Raw genomic sequence first — 23,229 nt, forward strand, 5'->3', positions numbered from 1 at the left:
TGCAGGTCCGTAAAAGCACATACTGACCGAAACATAAGTCTATAATTGTTATATTATATGCCCTCCCCAAATGCATTCATTTGACTGGCCCATATTTCATACATATAAGGAAAAGTGATATCACAAGTCATTATCACATTTGCAGGTCAATATCGCTTTTTTGCGGACTCGCGCGTTTGAGAAGGGTATATAATATTACAATCTGTAAATTCGGCTTGTATTTCACAATTAAATATAAACAGGCAGAAAAAATCCGTTTTCGTATTGTACTTTTTGTATTGTATGCTGCCGGACTACTTTTATTAATGTGCATGACCTGACAGAGTTCGTTCTATAAATAGCACACAATAAAGCTTCACTTAGTTCCATTTTAACATCAATAAACGTTGAAGATTTCGTTAAATAACAAAACAACAAACAAAATCGTAGAGGTATACTAATATAATAAAACGGTCATTATAAACTTTAGCTAGATCTGGGATTTTGTATTCGGCTCTCGTGGATTTTGCAAGCTTTTTTTTGTTTAGGTCGGATCACACTCGGCGCTTGCGCGCCTCTTGAGATCCGATCTGGCAAAAACTCCACTTGAGCCGAATACAGTATCCCAGATCGAGTTACTGTTATAATAACCCTATTATAACAATGATCATTATGTCAAGAATATATTTTGTTATTTATGTATATATTTGGTATTTCAATACAATCCATATCATGAACATTGTGAGACCCAAATAGTTACAGAAAGCTTGAAACTACAGCTTCAAAAATAGAGAAAATAATCAGACATACTTGATGACTTAAACAAGTGGCAAAAGTTATCAAAGCAAACACAGTAACATCATAGCAACAAGCTCATTTATACCAATTAAATGAAACATTCAACCTTGCACCCGATATTTTTATTATGAATCTGAACTGCGACACTAGAGTACCATAATAATGCACTGAAATGATTTATCACCGCTTTATTCAAATATTTGCACAACAGCCATTGCGCATAGAAATCATTGTTTATTCTATTGATTTGCAGACTTAAAACATTACCGTTCTGATAAGGTTATCGCAGGTTTTACCTCGGGAAATGGTAATTGACCCGTTCGATATTCCCTAGGCGTTGACAATTGTTTCATATCACACAGTCAATAGCTATAATATGCTTTTACAAAAATATTATTCCACTCATTAGGACCATACCAATGGTGCGGTGGGAGAACAATTGATGTATCAGTGGCTCTTCTTCCACATTCCCCCCAAGTTTGTCAATTTAAGCTTTTCGCTACGCGAAACAACTGTTTCAGAACATAATAATGACAACGACATTTCAGTTTTTAACGGATGCCTCTACAAAAGTTTGATGTTAATATACATCGTGTTACAAACAAAAATATAATGGCCTTTCGTGTTTTTAAAGGACGAACTTCATAAACCTTAAACCTTAAACAATATGATTACAACATAATAAAGAAAACAATCATACACAATGATGAATCTCTTTGGACTATGGGCTTATGCCAAAGTTGTGCGTGAACACGCTGTCAGCATAATAAGTATTCTATTTGTTCACGGGTAGCAAATATTCAAACAATTGTCAACAAGATATACATTTGGTAAATGACACTAGCATGCAATGCTATTTATAATTTTTTCATAATAGAAATCAAAGTTATTTCAGTTCATTGGTAATGAGAAGTTGACACGCAAGCTTATTTCCCACACGCGTATCATTTACCGGTACATGTCACACATTAAGTTTTTTTTGCCTTGTGCTCTGTGCTGACAGACTATAAAACCCTGCTTCATTTATATTCCCTCCTACAACTTCAAACGACACAGCCCAGATTTAAGCAATATAATATAAAAAACACATACAAGTACATTTGACTTATGTATGTTTCGACGTAGTTTAATTTCAGAATAGAAAATGGTCAAAAGCTCACTTCACAATTTTGCATGGAAAGCTATGTAGTCAGATGGTGTACATGTTGCGAAAACTTCTTAATCTGCATTTGATCAAATCTTGTCGACATAAATGTACAACACACAGATAAATAAAATGTCGGCTGCAACATGTGGCTCTCTATCTTTACATTTAAGTCACATTTGTTATGTATACAAACACACAAATAATGTGTTTAATGTACCGTTTTAATGTCTGAAGAGAAGCTAAACAAATCTAACACTTCTACACCATGTAATCGGATTGTTAATACAACACGTTTGGATAAAACGCAAAACGCATAAACACTACATTTAAAACGGACACCCAAGATGCTTCTAGTTTCATGGAAACTTGCCTTGCAAGAAGTCTTAAAGTTTCTTTTAGGTTAAACGCCGTTTTTCAACAGTATTTTTGTTATTTCATAATAGGTATTTATCCTGCAAAGTGTACCTGGGTTCGTTGACCTGTTAATTATCAACTTCTCAAAATGGTTGGATGATGAGCAACCTTTTATCACCATACGCCTCGCTTATAAAGCCATTTTTAAATGCCTACATGCTTCATATTTGTAGATTTCTTTTTTGATTGTCGCATCGTTTAATTCTTGCAATTTCTGATCATTCGATTTTAATATAATTGATATATATTCTTTATCATGCGCCATATGCCCTGTATTCTATATACATCCAAACAGTAACGACGTGGTTTTTTATATAAGATTGCATATGCAGATATTTTCCTAGGCAGAGGATGCGAAATCATTTTAGAACATACCTTACTTTAATAAAATTTGGTAAAACAAACGCTAAAATATCTTGGTAACCGCTGAAACAGACCTCTTAAATTTGAGTAAGTCTGCAGTTTTCTTTTTGAAAAATTTGTGAGATATTTTAACTGTTGCAATTTTATAAAGATAAATCAATTTGCTTGTGGAATGATCTCAGACCAAAACATGAATTTAAGTATATTATGTAGTACGGAGGTCGCCGACTGGCATCTCCCAATGTTAGTTACATACTAATATTCGTGTCTGACTCGGATAAATGATTCATAAAACAACAACAGTTTCCTTGGTAAATTTGCTGTCAATACTGACTGGCCTTTCAAAAAACAATTTCCGGGAAGAGTAGGAAGCCTTTGATATTCTCACTAGCATTACACAATTCAAAGGTCCTTGGAACTTTCATAAATGTGAAAGTTGTATTGTTCTTTATACGTGCAGATTTGTGTTCAGCGACTAACGACTTCATTACGCCCTAATACAAAAACAATTTATTACACATGACTCAAACTTTTTTATTATTTCCAGTATGTGGTGGGTTTTCAAAATGTACACGCTCTCTCTCTCCTTGCCACTGCCTTGAAAACATATTTCATCGTAATTAAGAAAAAAGACAGTACTAAAAAGTCATATTAGCATTTCAATATTTAATAAAAAAAACCCAGCCTTTTTGTCTCCATGGCAACATAATGTAAAATTTATTAAATTTCTAGATATTTATCTACACTATTTCATTACTTCTGTAATGTAGTTTCTCTGGCCTGAAGCAATTACCTTGTTTTACATTTTAAGCACAAGAAACATTCGAAATCAAACTATTTAAAAGGTTGAGTACTATATGAAAATTTGGCAGTGAGTAAATGAAATCATAAACACATTCAACTGTCTGCCCCTGTGATAAACCATTTTCAAAGATAATTATTTTGTCAATAAATGTTTTCTCTCAGTATTCTGAAAGGCCTGAAAATGGTTTTCATATATATTCAGCTTATTGTCGGGCATTTCTTGCCAATTATGGTATTTATATCTAAAATGTTTGTCTGCTTAGACCTACACACCGTACATGAGCGTAAAGGACTACTTTGCAACGGCAAATGAAATGACAGAAATAGCCATAAGATAATCTTTGGTTATTAGTTTAAGATAGGCTGATGTTTATAGGTCTATATAAGATAGACCAAATAAATGCAGAAACTATAGCAACGACCATTTAAGACGCTGGCAAAAGTAATGCAAGTCTGTTAAATTGTCGAGGACAGACCTATGATGGTACTGCAACGATATCTAAAGCAGAAAAAAATTAAAACAAAGGACCGAGAGCCCTGTTTGATCACTGGTATAGACGCTTGATAAATGTAGTATGTCGGTAGCATATAGTCGTCAAAAGTAAATTAAATGAAAGATTCTTCTAGTACTTACCTAGAAAAAAACGAAACTTGTCAAAAACTTTCCACGGACAGATACAAAGAAGAAATTATACGACAGACGACAGGCGATGTAGACAGACCAAACACAAAACAGTAATGTCCCACATGATGGACAGTGAAACCTTATGTCATGGCTAGAATATAACAAATATTTAAATCTCATGGACCTATGGGAATGGTCCCTCGACAAGAATCAGGAAAACTCGCTCACGCTCACAAGAAGCTTGACTTTGCATTTGGTGAATAGCTCTACGTAATGCCGACAATGTAAGTGTCACTATTCAACGAAAGGATGTGAACGCGACAGAATCTAAATCAGTGGCTATGAAAACCAAACAAAAAGTCCAGTCGTCTCTGAGAACCAAAAACAATCTTAACTTTTAAAAAGTAGCTGAACATGAAGCTGTGGATGACCCAGAAATTCCTTGAAAACTCAAAATGCCAGCTCGATCTATAACGGGAAAGGCTCAAGCGGAGTACCACTGCTCTGTGGAATTATACCACTGCTCTGTGGAATTATACCACTGCTCTGTGGAATTATACTTCAGAAAGATATTTTGAGATAATCAACCTTACTGTCAATTAAAACAAAGACCTATGATGATAACGACGATTTCAATCTTCATCTGCAGATTGAGCAGCTACTTGGTGAATTGCGCCATTAAGTCAAACTACAAGTCGGAATTGGACATCGTTTCAGAATTCTAAGGGCATGACTTGAACCAAAATATTTTGAAATACCAACTACAGACGTTTGGAACGAACATTTGAAAGTGATAAAATGCTAAGTGAAGTCTTAAAGTTTAAAAACTGTTGCTAGTTATGATTTCTACCAATGCTACAAATGAAAGATCTTTTTGTAGTAACCACAGAACAAAAACCTTTTTGAGGCCGACAATGATACAAAATCGCTTGAATAGTCCAATAGTATTAAATGTACACAAGGAGTATTCGGCATGTATTCGGCAAAGTCAATCCATGAACGTTTACGTATTATATTAAAAATGTTTTCTTTTTGTCATTTTAAAAATTCTGGACGCCACGATACCAAGTCCTTTGTTACGTCCTTGCTGTAGTATAAGAAATATATGTTTGGGGAATAATAGAGCAACGTGCGAGTTCGTGTCGGGATAACTCACTTTGTACATGCACTGCACGGCTCGGTAATTGTCCAATACTATGTTTATATAAGTATTTACACTAAACAGATTATTAGCTGTCACACAATTTCAAAATATCTGTCTGATTATGTTTATTTAAATAAATTAAAAAATGCAGTATGTGTAATGTAATCAATTTCTTTCGTGCTCATTTAGATCAAATACAACACATCAACAGTGACCAGTAGATAATTTGAGCACCCCATATGTCAGATTTTGCGACTCAGATGTCAAATTACCATAAATTGAAATGAATTACGATTTTAACTCGACTATCCAAAGAATAGTTACAGCTAGAGGACTCGCTCGTGCGTCTGCGTCTGCGTCGGCGTCCCGATTTGTTTAAGTTTTTGTATGTAATCAGGTATCTAAGTAACCACTTATGGGAATGGACTGAAACTTCACACACTTATTCACTGTGAAGAAGTGACTTAGACTGCACAGGTTACATAACTCTGTTTCGCTTGTTTACAAAATTATGCCCCTTGTTCGACTTATATTTTCTCAGTTGACAAGGCTGTTGATAATCGAGCGTCGATGTCCTCCAACAGCTCTTGTTATGAATGCGGGCCTAGCCGAGTACAAAATCATTTTGCAATTGCTGAAATTAATCAAAACATCAAAAGCATTCCTACTCTACTCAGAATGTAGCTGCGTTTAATACATACTTAAATATCTATTTTTTTTTTCATAATGGTTCACTCGTTTTCATGATAAATGTATAAGTAATAGATATATAAAAATGTCAGCTGTAACATGTGCCTCTTTGTTTATTTTGTGTCACATCTGGTATATGTATGAATACTAACAATACAACGTTTTAATCTTTTCAAAAGATAAATAATAGACATTCACTATACATGTATATACACAATGAAGTATCATTGATATAACCTTTAGCGTACATGTAACAGTAACAGAATGGATAAACGACATTTATCCAGTTTCAAGGCAGCCTAAAATAAGGTGTGCTCAAGTCAATATACAAAGTAAGTGTTTCGCAAATAATTTGCAGAGATTTTGAGTAGAAATGAAAATATATTTAGCATGGTTTTTCAGCAATACAAAACGTTGGACGGTCTCATCTTTCACATTTGTTTGTACGACCTTAACCTCTCTCCCTAAATACTAATGCAGCTGATATGGCAACCAATAATTTCACTTTTTATTTGTATCGTCAATCTACAGATATGGTAAATTACCCCGTAATGACACTACATTTCAATCTTTTCCATGTTTAGTTCAAATCAGTCATTTTGTATGGGATTAAATTGTAGGGTCATACAGAATGCAAGTGCATAGATTATTATTATTATTATTATTATTATAACAGATTTATATAGCGCCCTTTTCATGATAAACACGTTCAAAGGCGCTTTACAGCAACTGCAGCCACACAGGGCGCGAAATCATCCTCTACTAGTACAGACACAGAGCGATCTGACCAGAGGGACAGAGTGAGACAAAGCCCCCACTGAGAGATTAGAAATCAGATACAGGCTTGTCCGGCTAACTTAGCCTAGCTCGTTGCGAATAGACAGCCTGGTTCTTTAACGTGCCCAGTGTATAACACTGATACACGCAAGGATTATACATCAATATGCTTGCAAACGCTCTATCTGGTACCCCTGCAACACTTGGTGACTGTGGAGAATGAATTCTCATTATACATGTATACAAAAAGATGTAAAGTGAACGTTGTTGATCACACTGGCTTAAACTGTTGAAGCTATCGGAAAGCCCGTTACATAGAAACATCTTGTCTATTGTTGAAACATTCTGAGAGTTGTGGTCGTACAAATACGATGACATGATTGTGCCTGTGAACTTTTATACAATAATCATATACGATAAAGTGTTGAAAGTTAAATGTTGTTTCTAAATGAACGTGCCACTATATAGAGACACCGGTATATACAAACATTGCTTGCAAATTCTTTTAAAACATTCATTCAATCATGAACATTGTCTTTCTTTCAGGAACAACGGCCTATTTAAAGGTAGACACATTTCTACAAAATACTATCAATGCCCATGTTTGCATAAACACATTTCTACAAAATACTATCAATGCCCATGTTTGCATAAACCACAATTAAAAACCGCCAATTGAACTCCACCATTTTTTAATTTTGTATATAAAACTACATAATATAATATACTGAAAATGATAACAGTACCCATAGTATGTGTAACTGGAACTGAGGAAACCCCACATAAATATAGTAAGTATATATTTGTATTTGTTTGTTGAAACTAATCGTCACTGTAGTCACATTTTGACTATTGTACTGTTGTCTGTACTCATGCATATTATAGGCTAGTTGCCTGAATCATTATGTAAATAAACTAGCATGCCCTAAACTGGTTTAAAATCCCATTTTCCTTTACTTAAGTTACAGACCGTTCCAAGACGGAGCCCTGTTTTCAACTTAGTTGTACCGGTTCATTTTATATGGTATGTATATTGTTTAATATGTTAATGGTGTTATTTTCTTTCACTTACACCCTTCCACCCATCAAAAACGCACTTTTTACACCAGCCCTTCTCGCCTTTTATGTCTCCTCCGTTTCTACCGAGCCTTCTTCCTTCCTAATTTTTACCTCATCATCATTTTTAAATCATTTCACAATACTAGCATGTATCTGTTGACAGATATTTGAAGCAATCCGTTAACTGTCTTACTATTTAAAGTTGGCCTATTTTGCGATGTTTTGCTCTGGCTAAGTGCCTATCAAGGATTTGTCATACCTTTCTGAATGTATCTGCAGAGATGTTTCAAATAATATATAAGTCAACTCCCAACTAACTTCTTCATAACCGTTATGAAACTGGAACTTTAGATTCAGACATAAATTCTTATCTATGTAGAAAATAGCCAGGAAACGTTTTCCTTTGCAAAGTGCATATTTAACAAAAAAAATATAGGGGAGTCTGATCATCTCAGACATTAGTTATAAAGTGAGATGTCGTATGACTTCTGACACCTGTACTGAATAATGCTTTTAGTGGGAGTGCTTCAGACGTGAAAGATATACTGAGTAAGCATACCGCGATATAAGTTTAATCTTAATATATATCGTATGACTGTAACACTGTAGGAAGACAGCGACGACAAGATAGGAAATGTATAGAATTATGTGTTTTATCCAGATATTTACCTGTAGATGTACGTAATTCTAACAAAACGTAAGATGAGACTTAAGAAATAAAATCTGTAAAACGTTCTCATAAATAGTCTGCTGTGGACCAAAAGATTAACTTTGGTTGCCTTGCATCTGGTATCTTTTCTTTATTTTTTGTTTAAATTTGTTATTATGAAAAGGTGGCCAGTTCACAAAACCATGCTCCAGCTTTTCGTGCGAATATTAATGTGTTTTCCTTGAATAAATGATAAATTTGTAAATAGCCTTTAATCAGTGACGGAAAATGTCTTCTCTCTAAAACTTCGGGATATTGTTAGTGCAACGAATAATTGTTTGCACTGCCGATATTATGCGTGTATGTAATATTTATAGAGGTTTATTTTCGTAATTATTAGAATCCCATGAGCGTGTTCCGTGCATTGTTATCAATTCAATTAATAAAATTATTTGCTTGATCCTGTGGGGTTTGAATGCAATCATCGTTATCATGCTTATTGTATATATATATCACAGTTTGGCAGTCGTTTCTTTATGCGCTTAGTCATGCTTCTAGTAGAAAGCTATTTGATAACACCAGCGGAGGCACCAGTGTTAGAAATAATCATAAACATACTTTGTCAATACGGCACACATAATATGCCTCTTCAATTAGTTTAAAAAGGGAGATAAACTAAATGCTATACAGCCCTTTCAATTTCTTACTCAGATGAATATGAAATTAATGTAATAAATGCGATCGCTGGACATCTGTTTAAAACGTTCTCCAGAAAGTACGTACGTGATGTAGTGAATATCATTCGAGTTCCAAATTAGAAATTAACATTAAATGGCAGAAACAATTAGTTGCAGCATGCAATCCTATTTCAATAATACTGTAAATCTTAAAATACAAGGTGGTTGTGTGATATGTGTATTGTAGCGACACATAAGCAACGACTACCAGGCAGACCAAACTTCTGCAGAAAATATAAATAATTTTAAATTAATAAATGAAAAATGAGTTCATTTCCTGTCTACAAATGTGAAATAAAAATAACAGACATGCCCATGGGCTGTATATAACATTATTAATTGTGATTTAGTATCGCGCTTTACTCTTGAGAAGAAATATTTGACGCCAGACGAAAAAAAAGCAATATTTGCGGCCATTTCATAATAAACTCATACAATATTGAAAGGCATACATCTCAATAGAATAATGTAATTGCAAATGATAGTCTAGAATAAAGACAGGTTTTGTCTGTTTAATTTGTTTATTCTTCACAATTTTATACAATCTCGCTAGGCATACGTATGTTTTTGACAACATAGAAAAAATGACGTCAGACGACCTTCAGCTTTTCCCGGAATTGGCTCAAACTCACATCGATGAGGGGCAAGTGATTTGAAGTCAGCGACCTTAACCACTCGGCCACGGAGGCCCCTACAGTTTTTGACAACGATGGTAGACTACTAAACGTAATTTATATTTCTGAGGACTATTTTTGTTTCAATTCCTTACATACTCATTATTCAAAAAAATTATGTTGGAATTATTATAATTCCAAAAGTTTAAATGACAAGCCTATTGCCGGAAAAGTAGACGTGGTTCTAGTTGAACATCGTTCTGTTTATAATGCTTAAACATATAACAGAAATTCATTAAAATCACGTAATCGAATCATAAAGTGAAATAACAAATACCGAGGGATTACAGCCAGAACGGTAGAAGTCCATGTTTTAATAATTTCTTGAGACTATTTTAACAGCTCTGTCATTTGCCCTTACCATCAGGCATCAAAAAGAACATTATTACACTAAGAGCTTAACAGCAGTATTGATGTATGCCAGGAGGATAAAAGCATACTTATCATCTTCTGGCGGTATACATTTTCGTACATCATATAAAGTTAAAAACATGCGAAAAGGATACATGTGCACTGAAACCGTTTTAGAAGACATTTGGTTTTTTGTATGGCATCAGACAAAATTAACTGTTACATTATTACAATGCTAGCAATATGTGCAGTTAACACATTTGAACCATAGAGTTATTTGCATTTTGTTGTATGCCAGATTGTGTTAAGTACTATTTTGACTACAAAAGCATTTTAAATTTTTGTGAGTAGTCGTTTTGTATTCTTTGTAGATTTTAACAGTATTATTGATCATAATATATTCAAATATTACCTAAATATTCTTATTCAATTAAACTCATGTGTCAAAAAAACCTTCTTTTGCGTTCGCTTTTTTCTCCACTATTTGAAAAGCGGAGTAATACCTTTTAGCTCTAATTATAAATTTATATGGTTATGTAAAATTTGGAGATAAATCGATTTCGTCTGTAGACTGATCTCAGGCAAACTAACACAATGTCAATTGTCGCCCATTTGGACCTCGGTATGTAAGTAAACTAATCAAAAACTGCTGATCGTTTTTCAGTTTTCATAGGTAAAAATACTGTCACTTCTCTGATTTTACCTATCTCAAAATACTGCTCTACTTCGGGGAGGAACAGGGACCGTTAGATTTTTCTCATGACCATACATAAGTCCATCATCTCATTGTTCGTTTTGCAATAAAAAGTTAATTGTTGCAGTTTGTAACAATTGTAAAGTTGTTCGTGAACCTATTTTGATATTCTAGTTTAGTGTCTCTTATGACAGACGAGCACAAACAGTTGAACATTGAGTAAAAAATAATTGATGACTGATACTACCATTTCCATTTATGTACTAAATCGTTTGCTTCTATTCAGTGCTTTTATTCATCATTTGTCTAGACCATTTCAGAGATCGTATTTCTTTGTAGGAGACATACGCGTTCATTTATACTTACTTCTGATAGAACATAATTTATAGAGAAGCCTCGAGACACAACATTATTTGAAATATTTCATTTATAAATGTCGTCTCGCAGATATTTTCGTTTGTGACTTTGGCTTTGTCTTTTAAATAAATTTAACAATACTTCTAGTAATTTGTAGAAACATTCAGATATATACTTGCTCAATAGTTATATTTAAAACATAACGATTTTTTTGTATTTTGTTGTACATGTATGTAAAATAAACATATAAAATGCACAAAATGTTTGAAACAAAACTGTTTTAAAACGTGCTTTAGAGAACTTTTAAACGTGGGGAAAAGTATTCTTTGAAGATAAAGTCAACATTCATTTATATGATAATGCTCGCATTCATTTCGAAGATACTGTCAACATTAAGACGAAAATATGTTTTAACAGAATACTGACGACATTTTAAGAAGCCATTTAGACATCATTCATGGTTTTTTTGTCATGCTAATTTGAACCGAATAAAGATAAAGTCATTAGCGGACAATTAATTTCATTGTACATAAATACAAACAATACATGACACACATCATTCAGATTTCTTTGGTATTAATGACTTGTAAAACACTGATATAGTACATCTAACACTGGAAGATATAAATTCAGTATATCAAGTGTAAGAAGCGGTTTAACTGTGGTTTTATAACTGATATGATATTCACACGTGATCGTGACATAAAACATCTTAACACGATTTAATATATATGATTTAGATACGATGTCAATGATACGGACACATTGGCAACACGCTGACGAAAGCATAAATTTTCATTTTGTGATTACATTTTTATAAAAAAGCAAAAGAATTCTTCAAAACTTAGTGTAAAAAAATAATTTCAATGGCACGCAAAATTAATTTGATCAAATTCCAACTTTTTCCTTCAAACTTATAATTTGTAACAATAACAGTTGAACAAAAATTAGTATTTTTTGTATACCAAGAAAACTGATTTATCTTTCATTCAGCTCTAACGCCCCAAAGTACTGGCTATTTTATTTAATATTAGGTTTAGAAATATACTTCAATTTACGTCATATGCGGGATTTGTCAATTACATTACAGAAACAAATGTAAAAAGATAAAAGTCTATTGAGACAATTGACGCCCGAGGCAAAACTATTAGAAACAAGTACTTTGCTTATTGCCTTAAGCTTTCCTCTTTCTCATAATGTTTTACAAGAAATCCAAGCGGGCGACGTAAATGCTTTCCCTGAAGTAATTAATTCTTGAGCTAGATATTTTCAGCTGTAATTATTATTCCAAGGACACAAAGACATTCTTTGTATATTTGCTTTTGGATTGCTGGAAGAACAGTTATTTCCCAGGAATTCTGACTAGATAATCCGAAGTACATCCTGCAAAACAGTACTAACTTAAGGTTGAACATTTTGAAGTAAAATTCTCGTTAGTAACATTTTAGCAGACACTAGTACTACATTTTTGTTACGAAATGAAATCATAAAAAAGCATATAGGAAACCGGTATATAAAAGCGGACGCGTACCGGTGCTAATGGGCATGAAAGGTGTTGCACATCCATCACCTCTCATGAACAGACTCAATCAAACCGAGTCTGTAATTATTTTGCTTGATTGCATTTTATGCTTTCAAAGGTCTGGATCTTTTTATAGATTTTACTATTTACTATATATAAACATGAGTGACAAACATTTGACCCTCTTCAAGATTCATTGATACCAATATATGATTATATACAAGTCATGTATAATTGGTGAACTAAGTGTGATTTATGCCAAGGGAATATTAGAGACATTTAATCACTCTAACAAACTTGAAAGGGGTAAGGGAATGGGGCGGCGCGGAGGTGGGGTATCCAATGTGACACTGAACTTATTGGAATTAACAGATAAATTGTTATAACAATAGTAGGAACCTTCGTCAACCTAAATAGAAAACACATTTATTTAATGGAGAGCAAGTATATATAAAGCTGTAAAAGTAGTTTGCGCCGGGATTAGGGTACTGGTGCCCTTCATCAGAATGCATTGTCCATCCTAAAACATATGTCATATACACTTTCAAATGATGTTGTTTGCGTGTTCTGATCCTTTTAAGAATGAAATATCATTGGGTAAAAGGTTACACCCATCTCTATCCACCCTAGAGAAAAGCTACATCACAAACAAAAATGATGATAATTCTAATTCAGTTAACATAAAGGGAGGAAGCGTAGCAAAACATCATATAGATTGGAAGGGTTTCCCTTTATAAAATGACCTCAGGGCTGATACATTTTAATATGTAAAGAAAACATTTTTGGGTTGGGTGATATTATAGATACCCCCAACCTCTGCCAATCTAAGTAAAGTAACGTGACGCAGATCACTTCAAGTGATTACATGTATGAAGTACATTGCATGTAAACTGCAAGATGATTGGCGCATGGATTCCTAACCTTTCTTAATCCTAGAAATTTTACCAAATTTACGCTTCAAGTGTTCATATGTATGCAATTTCAAAACAAGGAAGATTTGTTCTACAACGTTTGAACAAGGCAAGGATGCCACCACCTTTGTCAATTTCAGAAAATAAATGTGTCACGTACACCTTCATATCAAGGTTATCATTGGAATCCTTCTAAAACTACGGAAATAGTTTGTGCCATAAACACTTTGCAGTGGGACAGAACCAAACAACAACCTACTAGCCGACCGGAAAATGACCGCTCCTATATACCATTTTCCCCCCTTCACATGGCAAGAATGTACATATCCATATGAAATTACGAGTGAAAAGTATTTGGCACCCTTCTGAAATGGGAAATAAAATAAACATTGAATCGCCTTTGACATGGCAATTATCCATACCTATATGAGCCAATGAATAGATAACCTTTGAAATGGCAATAGTGCTCAAACCTATATGACGCCGCGAGTGAATTAAAGCTGGATAATATTTGAGATAACAATAAAGCGAGACCATGCGTGAATCAAACGTTACTCACCTTTGAGATGGTAATAATCCCCAAAGTCTAAAGCTCCTCTGAACACGGTTTATCCCATGAGTAATCCGAAATGTACCGACAGTTGCTCCTAAGAATTCACAAGTCAGTTCAAATCGAGAAATCTCATTCACATCCCCCTCTTGAACCCAGTGCACTAGAGCACTGTGACCTTTAACGTACACTTTAAGCTCCGATGGTGCATGCACGCATTCTGAAAAAAAGAATGGGAAAAATGTCTTAACATCACATTAAACAAATAACCGCTGCATTGAAAAAATGTTAACAACCTATGAAAACCTTCTCTGACGGTGCTGTCAGGAATCAAAGTTTCTAACCACTTTACTTTTCTTTTCCCTGGCTTCGGGAAAACATAGTACCAGTAAGCAGATAGAACCTCATTATTCTGATAATTTCTTGAATAGGAAATAGTTCAATAACAAAGTCAATATTGCCCCCTTGCAGCAAAAAGGTTCCATTACCTTCTTTGATTATCAGCACTTGGCACCTTTTAGCTCAAAATTTCTAACCACTTTACTTTTCCTTTCCCTGGCTTCGGGAAAACATAGTACCAGTAAGCAGATAGAACCTCATTATTCTGATAATTTCTTGAATAGGAAATAGTCCGATAACAAAGTCAATATCGCCCCCATGGAGCAAAACGGTTCCATTACCTTCTTTAATTATCAGCACTTGGAACCTTTTTGCTCCATTGGGGCGATATGCTATATAGATCCAATATTCTAAAAACCAAGAACTTGTTCTCTATATTATATATCTGTTTTAAAAATGCCATATATCAAATATATCTTACGTGCATTGTGTTTGGAATTAATTGATACTCTTTCAGTTATTTCTTTTTAATTCAAAATAATAAAATTGCAACTTAAGTCTTATTCTAGCATCATTCTGTATTCCAATTCAGAACGAGCATGCTGCAAAGAAGTTCAATTCATTTGCTGTTCCTGCGAACTGTTAATGAATATCCTTATCATATGAAGGAAGCGATTAAATCCTAGATAAAACTTGAATCGATTGTAAATTCAACTTACATCACGTCATTTAAATTATAGATTGCTATATGTCAATCAGCAACTTATAACAGTACATAGGAAGCTGGTAATTTTCCTTTAAAAATCCCCAACAAGCATACAAACAAAATAAAACTATACACTCTAACCTTCTGCGAGCGCTTTTGTTTACATAATATACTAAATGACAGAAATGTAGATGCAAAATGATGTATGCATGTTCATTTGGAATGTCTGCCAGCATCGCTGTCTCACAGGTATAAAGCAATTACTTTAAATACAGCAATAAATCTTCAGATAAAATTAAGAGATCATAATGTTACATAGACAATTAATGTTGATTACAATGTCTTTATGAATTACTAAGGTTTCTGTTCCATTTGCAACTCATTAACTGAACATCTGGAAACTTCGGCTACATAAATTACACCCTATTACTAAACTTTTTTCACTTATCACATTAACAACATGTCAAACCAATGGGCAAGTTTTAATACTTTACATATTTATAGAGTAGATGTGTTACTAGTAGAGAAGTGGTCGGTGGTTGAGTAGCGATTCTGTGCGCATGTGTTGTGAGGTAGCAATTCTTTGCATAGGTTCCTATTGTATAATAGCGGCTCTGTGCACATGTGTCTATGAAGAATAGCGAAGCTGCACACACGTTACTGCATTTTGGGTGTTTTTCTATCTCGATGTAAAATGCGATTAACCGACCAAAACAAAGTATGCAAAATGTGAGTTTAAAAGGCTTACGTTCCGCGAAATGTAGATGTTAAAGGCCCTAGTTCCTAAAAATGTTGAATCTTAAAGGCCTTATTTCCGGAAGATGAAGATTTTAAAGGCCTAAGTTACTAGAAATGTAGATTTTAAGGCCTTACATCCGGGAGTTTTAGAATTTAAAAGCCTTAAGTTTATAAAATGTAGATTTCAAGACCTAAGTACCGGGATAAGATGATAGGCCTTATTTCCAGGAAATGTAGATTGTAAAGGCCCAGCTTTAAAAGGCATACATTTTGGAAAATCTAGATTTTAAAGGCCTAACTTCCGGAAAACATAGCTCTTTTAGGCACAGGTTCCGGGAAATGTAGATTTTAAAGGCCTTACGTCCAGAAAACATAGCTTTTTCAGGCACAGGTTTCGGGAAATGTAGATTGTAAAAGCCTAACTTCTGGGAAATGTAATCTGTTAATATCTTTAAAATGTAGATTTTAAAGGCCAACGTTTACGTCTGTTGAAACCCTACTGTTATTGTTATATGCGTCAGTTACGTCAAGAGATGTAATGCATTTGCGATATTCGACTGCCAGAATTTCGTTAATAACGAAAATAATTGAAGTAAAAGTATTACGGAAAATCATCAATAGTCATATTGATTGAACTTATGTTTATCATGATGAAACATCTGCTGTGAACTTGTTACTCATACAAACTCATAAATATAAATTATCAAATAAATTGAGCAAGTATACTTAACTTGAAAAACTCAATTTAGAAACACTTGAATATTACAATCACGTTCAAATATATCAAGATAATAGAATGCACTTTATACATTTTACCTATACCGTCCCTCTTAACAATGAGTGTATGAAAATGAATTAAGGAGTTCGGAGCCGATCGGACAATATCAGAGAATTTACAGGTTTGTCTGACCATTCGCATAGTATAAGCAATGCTACACTACATTTTAAAAGGAGAGAGGTGTATGTCTTGACTTTGCATGTTTTCAACAGATAATACTGATATTTGATTATATGCCTACCGGAAAACGTGCTCACATAAATAAGCAATTAACGTTGTAAAAGAAGTGCAATGCCAGCGATTTAAGTGTTTGATATAAAATTTATCAAGTATTACGCATTAATTGTATTCAGATAAGGACCAGAGCATGCAAACGGTTGGCCTTTAGCAATTTGAAGAAGAACAGACTTCTTTAAATGTTAAAAACAGGAACCTATCTCATAAAACAAATGGCACAAAAATAAGGTGATATTTTGAAAAGCACGAGAAAATTCTAGAAATGTTCAAATGCTGCATAATGACACATTGTCCCTTTCGATTCAAACCATGAAAAGCATGAGAAAATTCTAGAAATGTTAAAATGCTGCATAATGACACATTGTCACTTTCGATTCAAACCATAAGGACGTGTCTACTTTTAATCTGTTTCTACTTTATACAAGTCGCACTAGCAGCTATCTCTCATGTGCGGATGGATAAGAGAGACAGATTCAGCTATAAGGGACCCGGGCACAATACCCTAGCTCTTTGCGAATATTCTCACTGGTTTTGTAACGTGCGTAGAGTAATTGCACCAGTTTACGCGAAGTCCTTCTTTATAGGTAGACCAGAATTTGTCAAGTCGGCTGAAAGATGACCAAAATCAGAAACTTTCGCGTGCTCAGACTGAGATTTGAAATCCGGACCTCCGTTTTGACAGTCAGTCGTGTCACCACTAGTTCACCAGATCATCGCAGTGCTTATATCGTAATTGTCAAATAAAAAGTCAAACAGTTTAACTCATGAAAATGAAAAAAAAGTGCCAAAGTATATAAAACATGCATTAAGCTCCCAAAGTGCCACTGTAGAATAGATTAACAAGCGAAAGCCTAACGAGTACCTAAAAAAAACAGGTAACAAGGCAATCGATATTTACAAGGCAAACTGTTTTGATAATTACCGTATACTAATTTATTACGAAGAACTGCACTTATAAGAGTAAAAATGCGACAGTATAACGTTGTTAGAGAAAATAATGAAGACAACTGAGGATTGTGTTGTGCAAATTGTCACTTCTCAAACAAATAAGCTAGACAAATATATAAAATATAATGAATTGTACTGATTTGCAAGCACCTTTACATGACAAAGATGACATCTCAATATAAAACGACAAACAAATTTTATTTTAATGCATTGTACACAATTTTCTTACGGTTCATTTTACGACTGGGCAGAAAATAAAAAGCTCGATCACGACAAATCATATAAGTATATACATGTATTTGTTTCTGCTGTTCGTGAATGGGAATGTAATTTCATTATATCTATTATTTTATCTATCCGGATTGTTGAACTCCTGTATCTATTTTTGAGCTTAGGTAACACTATTTATAACCTTGGTGAAAAAATATCTGCAATACCACCCTGATTCTGGGAAAGTTTAAAAGATGAAATGGAGTGTGATCTTCACTGATAGAACTAGCACTAATGAAAGCAATACTCTTCTTCTGTTGCCTGTAATTTGACCAGCTATTTGTATTTGAAATATAAATATATATTCCAAAACATTCGCCATAAATATATAACAAATATTAATCTAATAGACAAGCACATTTCTCAATAGTCCGAAAACATCCATAAAACGGAATTCTATCTAATAAAATCTAAAGATACTGTTCCCGGTGACTCTAACAGATGAGTTTGTTTGTTTAATATTTCCAAAATAGCATCGAATTCTCCAATTACTCTAAATTGCATGTTACATCTAAATAAATCGACTTTAACACCATCGGCTAAAACACCTCTTAGACACTTACATCCTTTCAAAGACAAACTGCACTCTCTTGAGAATAACACATAGATTCAGTTACTGTAAATCCTGCTACTGCAGTTTTGCTACAGATTGAATCGGAAAATGCCCGCTTTGACGCATCGTATCGGTAAATTGAGATATATCAATATCGCCACGAGGAATTTATAGGAACTGCACCTTCATTATTCTAGTTCAAAAGGTAGATTAGCTGATATAATTTATATCTGTGCATGTAAGGGTTCATAGGTTCTGGCAGTTTTATGGCAGAATCTATTAAAATTATTAATAATGTATAATACAATTACATCCTTATGAAGAATGAAAAAAAACATAAGTATCGTACACGGCGCGTTTGAAACACTTCATGTTTACAAAAAAAGAAAACTTGACAACCTAAACAAAGCTTTTGCCCAAAAACTTATAAAAATTAGAAAAGAAAAACGCTTCTAAAGTAATGAATTAAACGGTATAAGATAAAGTGCTAAACGTCGTCTTTCTATTTCGGAATTATAAATAATTCAATGTCAATCTATAAACAAAATAGTTTTAATTTTCAGAGTTTAGATAGATAAATTAACAGTCAAATGGATAAAGTGTCAGACAACGGATTGTTAAAAGTCATTTGATGATATCCAGATTCTAAAGCGATGAGTGAAAAATCCTTACAACATTTCATCGGTAAAATGATATGAACATAATTCATAGTTTTATTTTAGTGTATGTTTAAAGATTCTTTGCAGTATGCGCAAAATATGATGCGGAAAGCAAATGCATCATTAAAACATTATTTATTTCATCTAGTATTGATAGTTTTAAGGTAATTTATTCACAATTGTCATTGATGATAAAGTACCCACGCTGACGCTGTAAAACATCATATTTCCATTTTGATGTGAACTTTCATAGATGAAAGGAATATGAAACAGGGGAAGGATATATAAGTGGGGGTTTTAAATTTAAACTCAAAGAACAGAAAGTAATGGATGAAGATCATTCAGCATGGATCTGAGGACAGGTGCTTTTTTCTCTACAAATATAATTAGAGTTTAAATCTATCAGCGCTTTTAGCAACCAAATCTGGCAACAGTATATGTAAACATTTTTTTCTCATTTCTAATGACAGCTTATCATGCTAAACAGAATTTGCATTGTATCACCGACGTTTTTAAAACAAAATTTAGGTTTAATTTAATTGACATTTCTGTATGTTGTGTTAATTTAAATTGATGTAGAGCAAATAAGAAAGATAACATTTAATACACTGACATGTGCACCGCATGTACATTTACAAACATCACTAATTATATCAATTTAAACACCCGGCCAAATGGGCCAAAGTACCTAGAATGCGACGTCCATATAAAACAGTCGTCATTATGAAGAAGATAGGAGGCGAAACTGCATCCTGCCAATCGATGAGCAAGGACACAGAGACATCACTATCAATGATATCAAATGCTGATATTGGTAGACGACATTACCATTTACATTTGCATATATCACTCGGTATTTATTTAGCCGAGGTCTAGAATTGTAAGGTATTTAAAATTATTGATTGAGATTACTATTATTATTTACAGTCATTTTTTCCTGCGAACAGTTCATGATTCATTTGTTTATATGTGCCCAAAATGACTCCAGATACATGTGTACCTGATCGCTCGCCTAATAGATAAATACAAAATGATGCCCGGTAGGACTGCTTTTAAGCTATTACCTACAAAATATTGTAATTTCTGTTAGAATATGAATAGATTATTGCGTTCCATTATGAAATGTTTGACATGTTCAATAACAATTGGAAATGTTTGCTACCCTTACTTTAACACAATATATTAGTTTTCTTCTCCTTTCTTTTCTCTTCTTTGCATGTTTTTTTTTTTAAAGTTCAAGTTTAAAAATCAACGCATCATCTATCGTTTTTACTCCAATGATGAATAGGCAATCAGACAAACGGATTGACAAACGGACTGAAATGCATCATGTGCATATTCTGCATACTGGCTTCTATCAATGTTCTTGGTTTCATGTAAAAAATATGTACTTTTTTCGGAACCACAATTAAGGCCCTTTACATTTCCATTTCAAAAAACATACATCAAACATTTTTGTACTTTGTAACACAAATTGAAATAAAAACAGTTTTGGCCGTTCGGGTAAACGTAGTCGTTATGTGTATATGAAACAAGAAACGTCTTTAAACAAGAGGACCATAATGGTCCTGAATCGCTCACCTCTTCCCACATGACTCAGTTTTGAGTATGACGTCGTTTTTTCTATTATTTGACATAGTGACCTAGTTTTTGGGCTCATGAGACCCAGTTTTGAACTTGACCTAGATATTATCAAGATAAAAATTCTGACTAATTTTCATGAAGATCCATTGAAAAATATGGTCTCTAGAGAGGTCACAAGGTTTTTCTATTATTTGACCTATTGACCTAGTTTTCGAAGGTACGTGACCATGTTTTGAACTTTACCTAGATATCATCAAGATGAACATTCTCACTAATTTTCATGAAGATCTCATGAAAAGTATGGCCTCTAGAGAGGTCACAAGGTTTTTCTATTTTTATATCTCCTGGCCTAGGTTTTGACCGCACGCGACCCAGTTTCGAAACTTATCTAGATATCATCAAGGTGAACATTCAGATCAATTTTCATGAAGATCCATTGAAAAATATGGCCTTTAGAGAGGTCAAAAATTTTAATAATTTTAGACCTACTGACCTAGTTTTTGACCGCAGTTGACCCAGTTTCAAACCTGACCTAGACGTCATCAAGATGAACCTTCAGACCAACTTTCATACAGATCCCATGAAAAGTATGGCCTCTAGAGAGGTCACAAGGTTTTTTTATTATTTGACCTACTGACCTAGTTTTTTAAGGCATGTGACCCAATTTCGAACTTGAGCTAGATATCATCAAGGTGAACATTCTGACCAATTTTTATAGAGATCCATTCACAAGTATGGCCTCTAGAGAGGTCACAAGGTTTTTCTATTTTTAGACCTACTGACCTAGTTTAGACCGCACATGACCTTGTTTCAAACTTGACCTAGATATCATCAAGATGAATATTAAGACCAATTTTCATACAGATCCCATGAAAAATATGACCTTTAGAGAGGTCACAAGGTTTTTTCTATTATTTGACCTACTAACCTAGTTTTTTATGGCACGTGACCCACTTTCAAACTTGACCTAGATATCATCAAGATGAACATTCAGACAAACTTTCATACAGATCCCATGAAAAATATGGCCTCTAGAGAGGTCACAAGGTTTTTCTATTATTTGACCTACTGACCTAGTTTTTAAAGGCACATAACTCAGTTTCAAAGTTGACCTAGATATCATCAAGTTGAACATTCTGTCTAATTTTCATGAAGATCTTGTGAAATATGTGGCCTCTAGAGAGGTCACAAGGTTTTTCTATTTTTACACCCACTGACCTAGTTTTTGATAACACGTGACCCAGTTTCGAACTTGACCTAGATATCATCAAGATGAACATTCTGACCAACTTTCATAAAGATCCCATGAAAAATGTGACCTCTAGAATGGTCACAAGCAAAAGTTTACGGACGCACGCACACACGCACGGACGCACGGACGGACGACGGACGCCGCACGATCACAAAAGCTCACTTTGTCACTTTGTGACAGGTGAGCTAAAAACAAACGGCGTAGAGGTAATAATGTTTGGCGCAAGGAAAATTCAGAATTAAACAGGATGTATAGACAGAAAAGATTTGGATATGCATCCATGAACACATGATTCGTTTGCAAATATTTCAATTAATGTGTCAGTCACACTACACCGTATAGCGTTAACGGACGCCAAACGAATAGAAAAATTGCCGCAGAAAGTTATCCGGTGACGAAATGCATCCCCGGCTGCTGCTCGGTGCTCTCGCGATCGTTGTATGGGGCGCATAAAACGCACAATGACCGCAAGATTAACGCACATATATAGGACGAACAACGTTCAATTAACGGATATCACCGTAGTAGTAACGGACTTGTACCGCGTAAAACGTAAGAGCAACGCATGAGAAACTGACAAAACGTTCTTGTCAGTTATCGTCCATTGAACATACGTTTCATCCGTTGCATGTCCGATAGTAGTCCGGCCGTGAATCAGGACCACCGGACAATAACGGATGCGAACCGGACAAGAACTGATGCGAACCCAACAAGTACAGAATAGGAAACGCACGAGTAACAAACAAAACGAATATCAGCGCATTGCTACCGTACATATAACAGACAACTTTGTCCGGTGGTGTACGTTCCAAATTTTGAACATGCTCAAAACCTTCCACCAGATGGAACGAACATCGCCGGAAAAGGAGCGCAGACATCGCATGAGAAATGGAAAAGAAACGCATGCGGACGGACACGAA

General features: G+C 34.3%; 1 protein-coding gene across 1 annotated transcript in view; it reads right to left on the minus strand.

The window, feature by feature from the left end:
* LOC123527258 (uncharacterized) overlaps nucleotides 1-23,229 on the minus strand; it is a 382,034-nt gene that overhangs the window by 71,384 nt on the left and 287,421 nt on the right. Inside the window, exon 3 of the mRNA XM_045306607.2 lies at nucleotides 14,255-14,465. Coding sequence (XP_045162542.2) covers nucleotides 14,255-14,465 — 211 coding nt within the window. The remainder of the gene's footprint in view (nucleotides 1-14,254; nucleotides 14,466-23,229) is intronic.

Source organism: Mercenaria mercenaria, chromosome 14 (genome assembly GCF_021730395.1).
Source record: "Mercenaria mercenaria strain notata chromosome 14, MADL_Memer_1, whole genome shotgun sequence".
In the NCBI taxonomy this organism is placed as follows: Eukaryota; Metazoa; Mollusca; class Bivalvia; order Venerida; family Veneridae; genus Mercenaria; species Mercenaria mercenaria.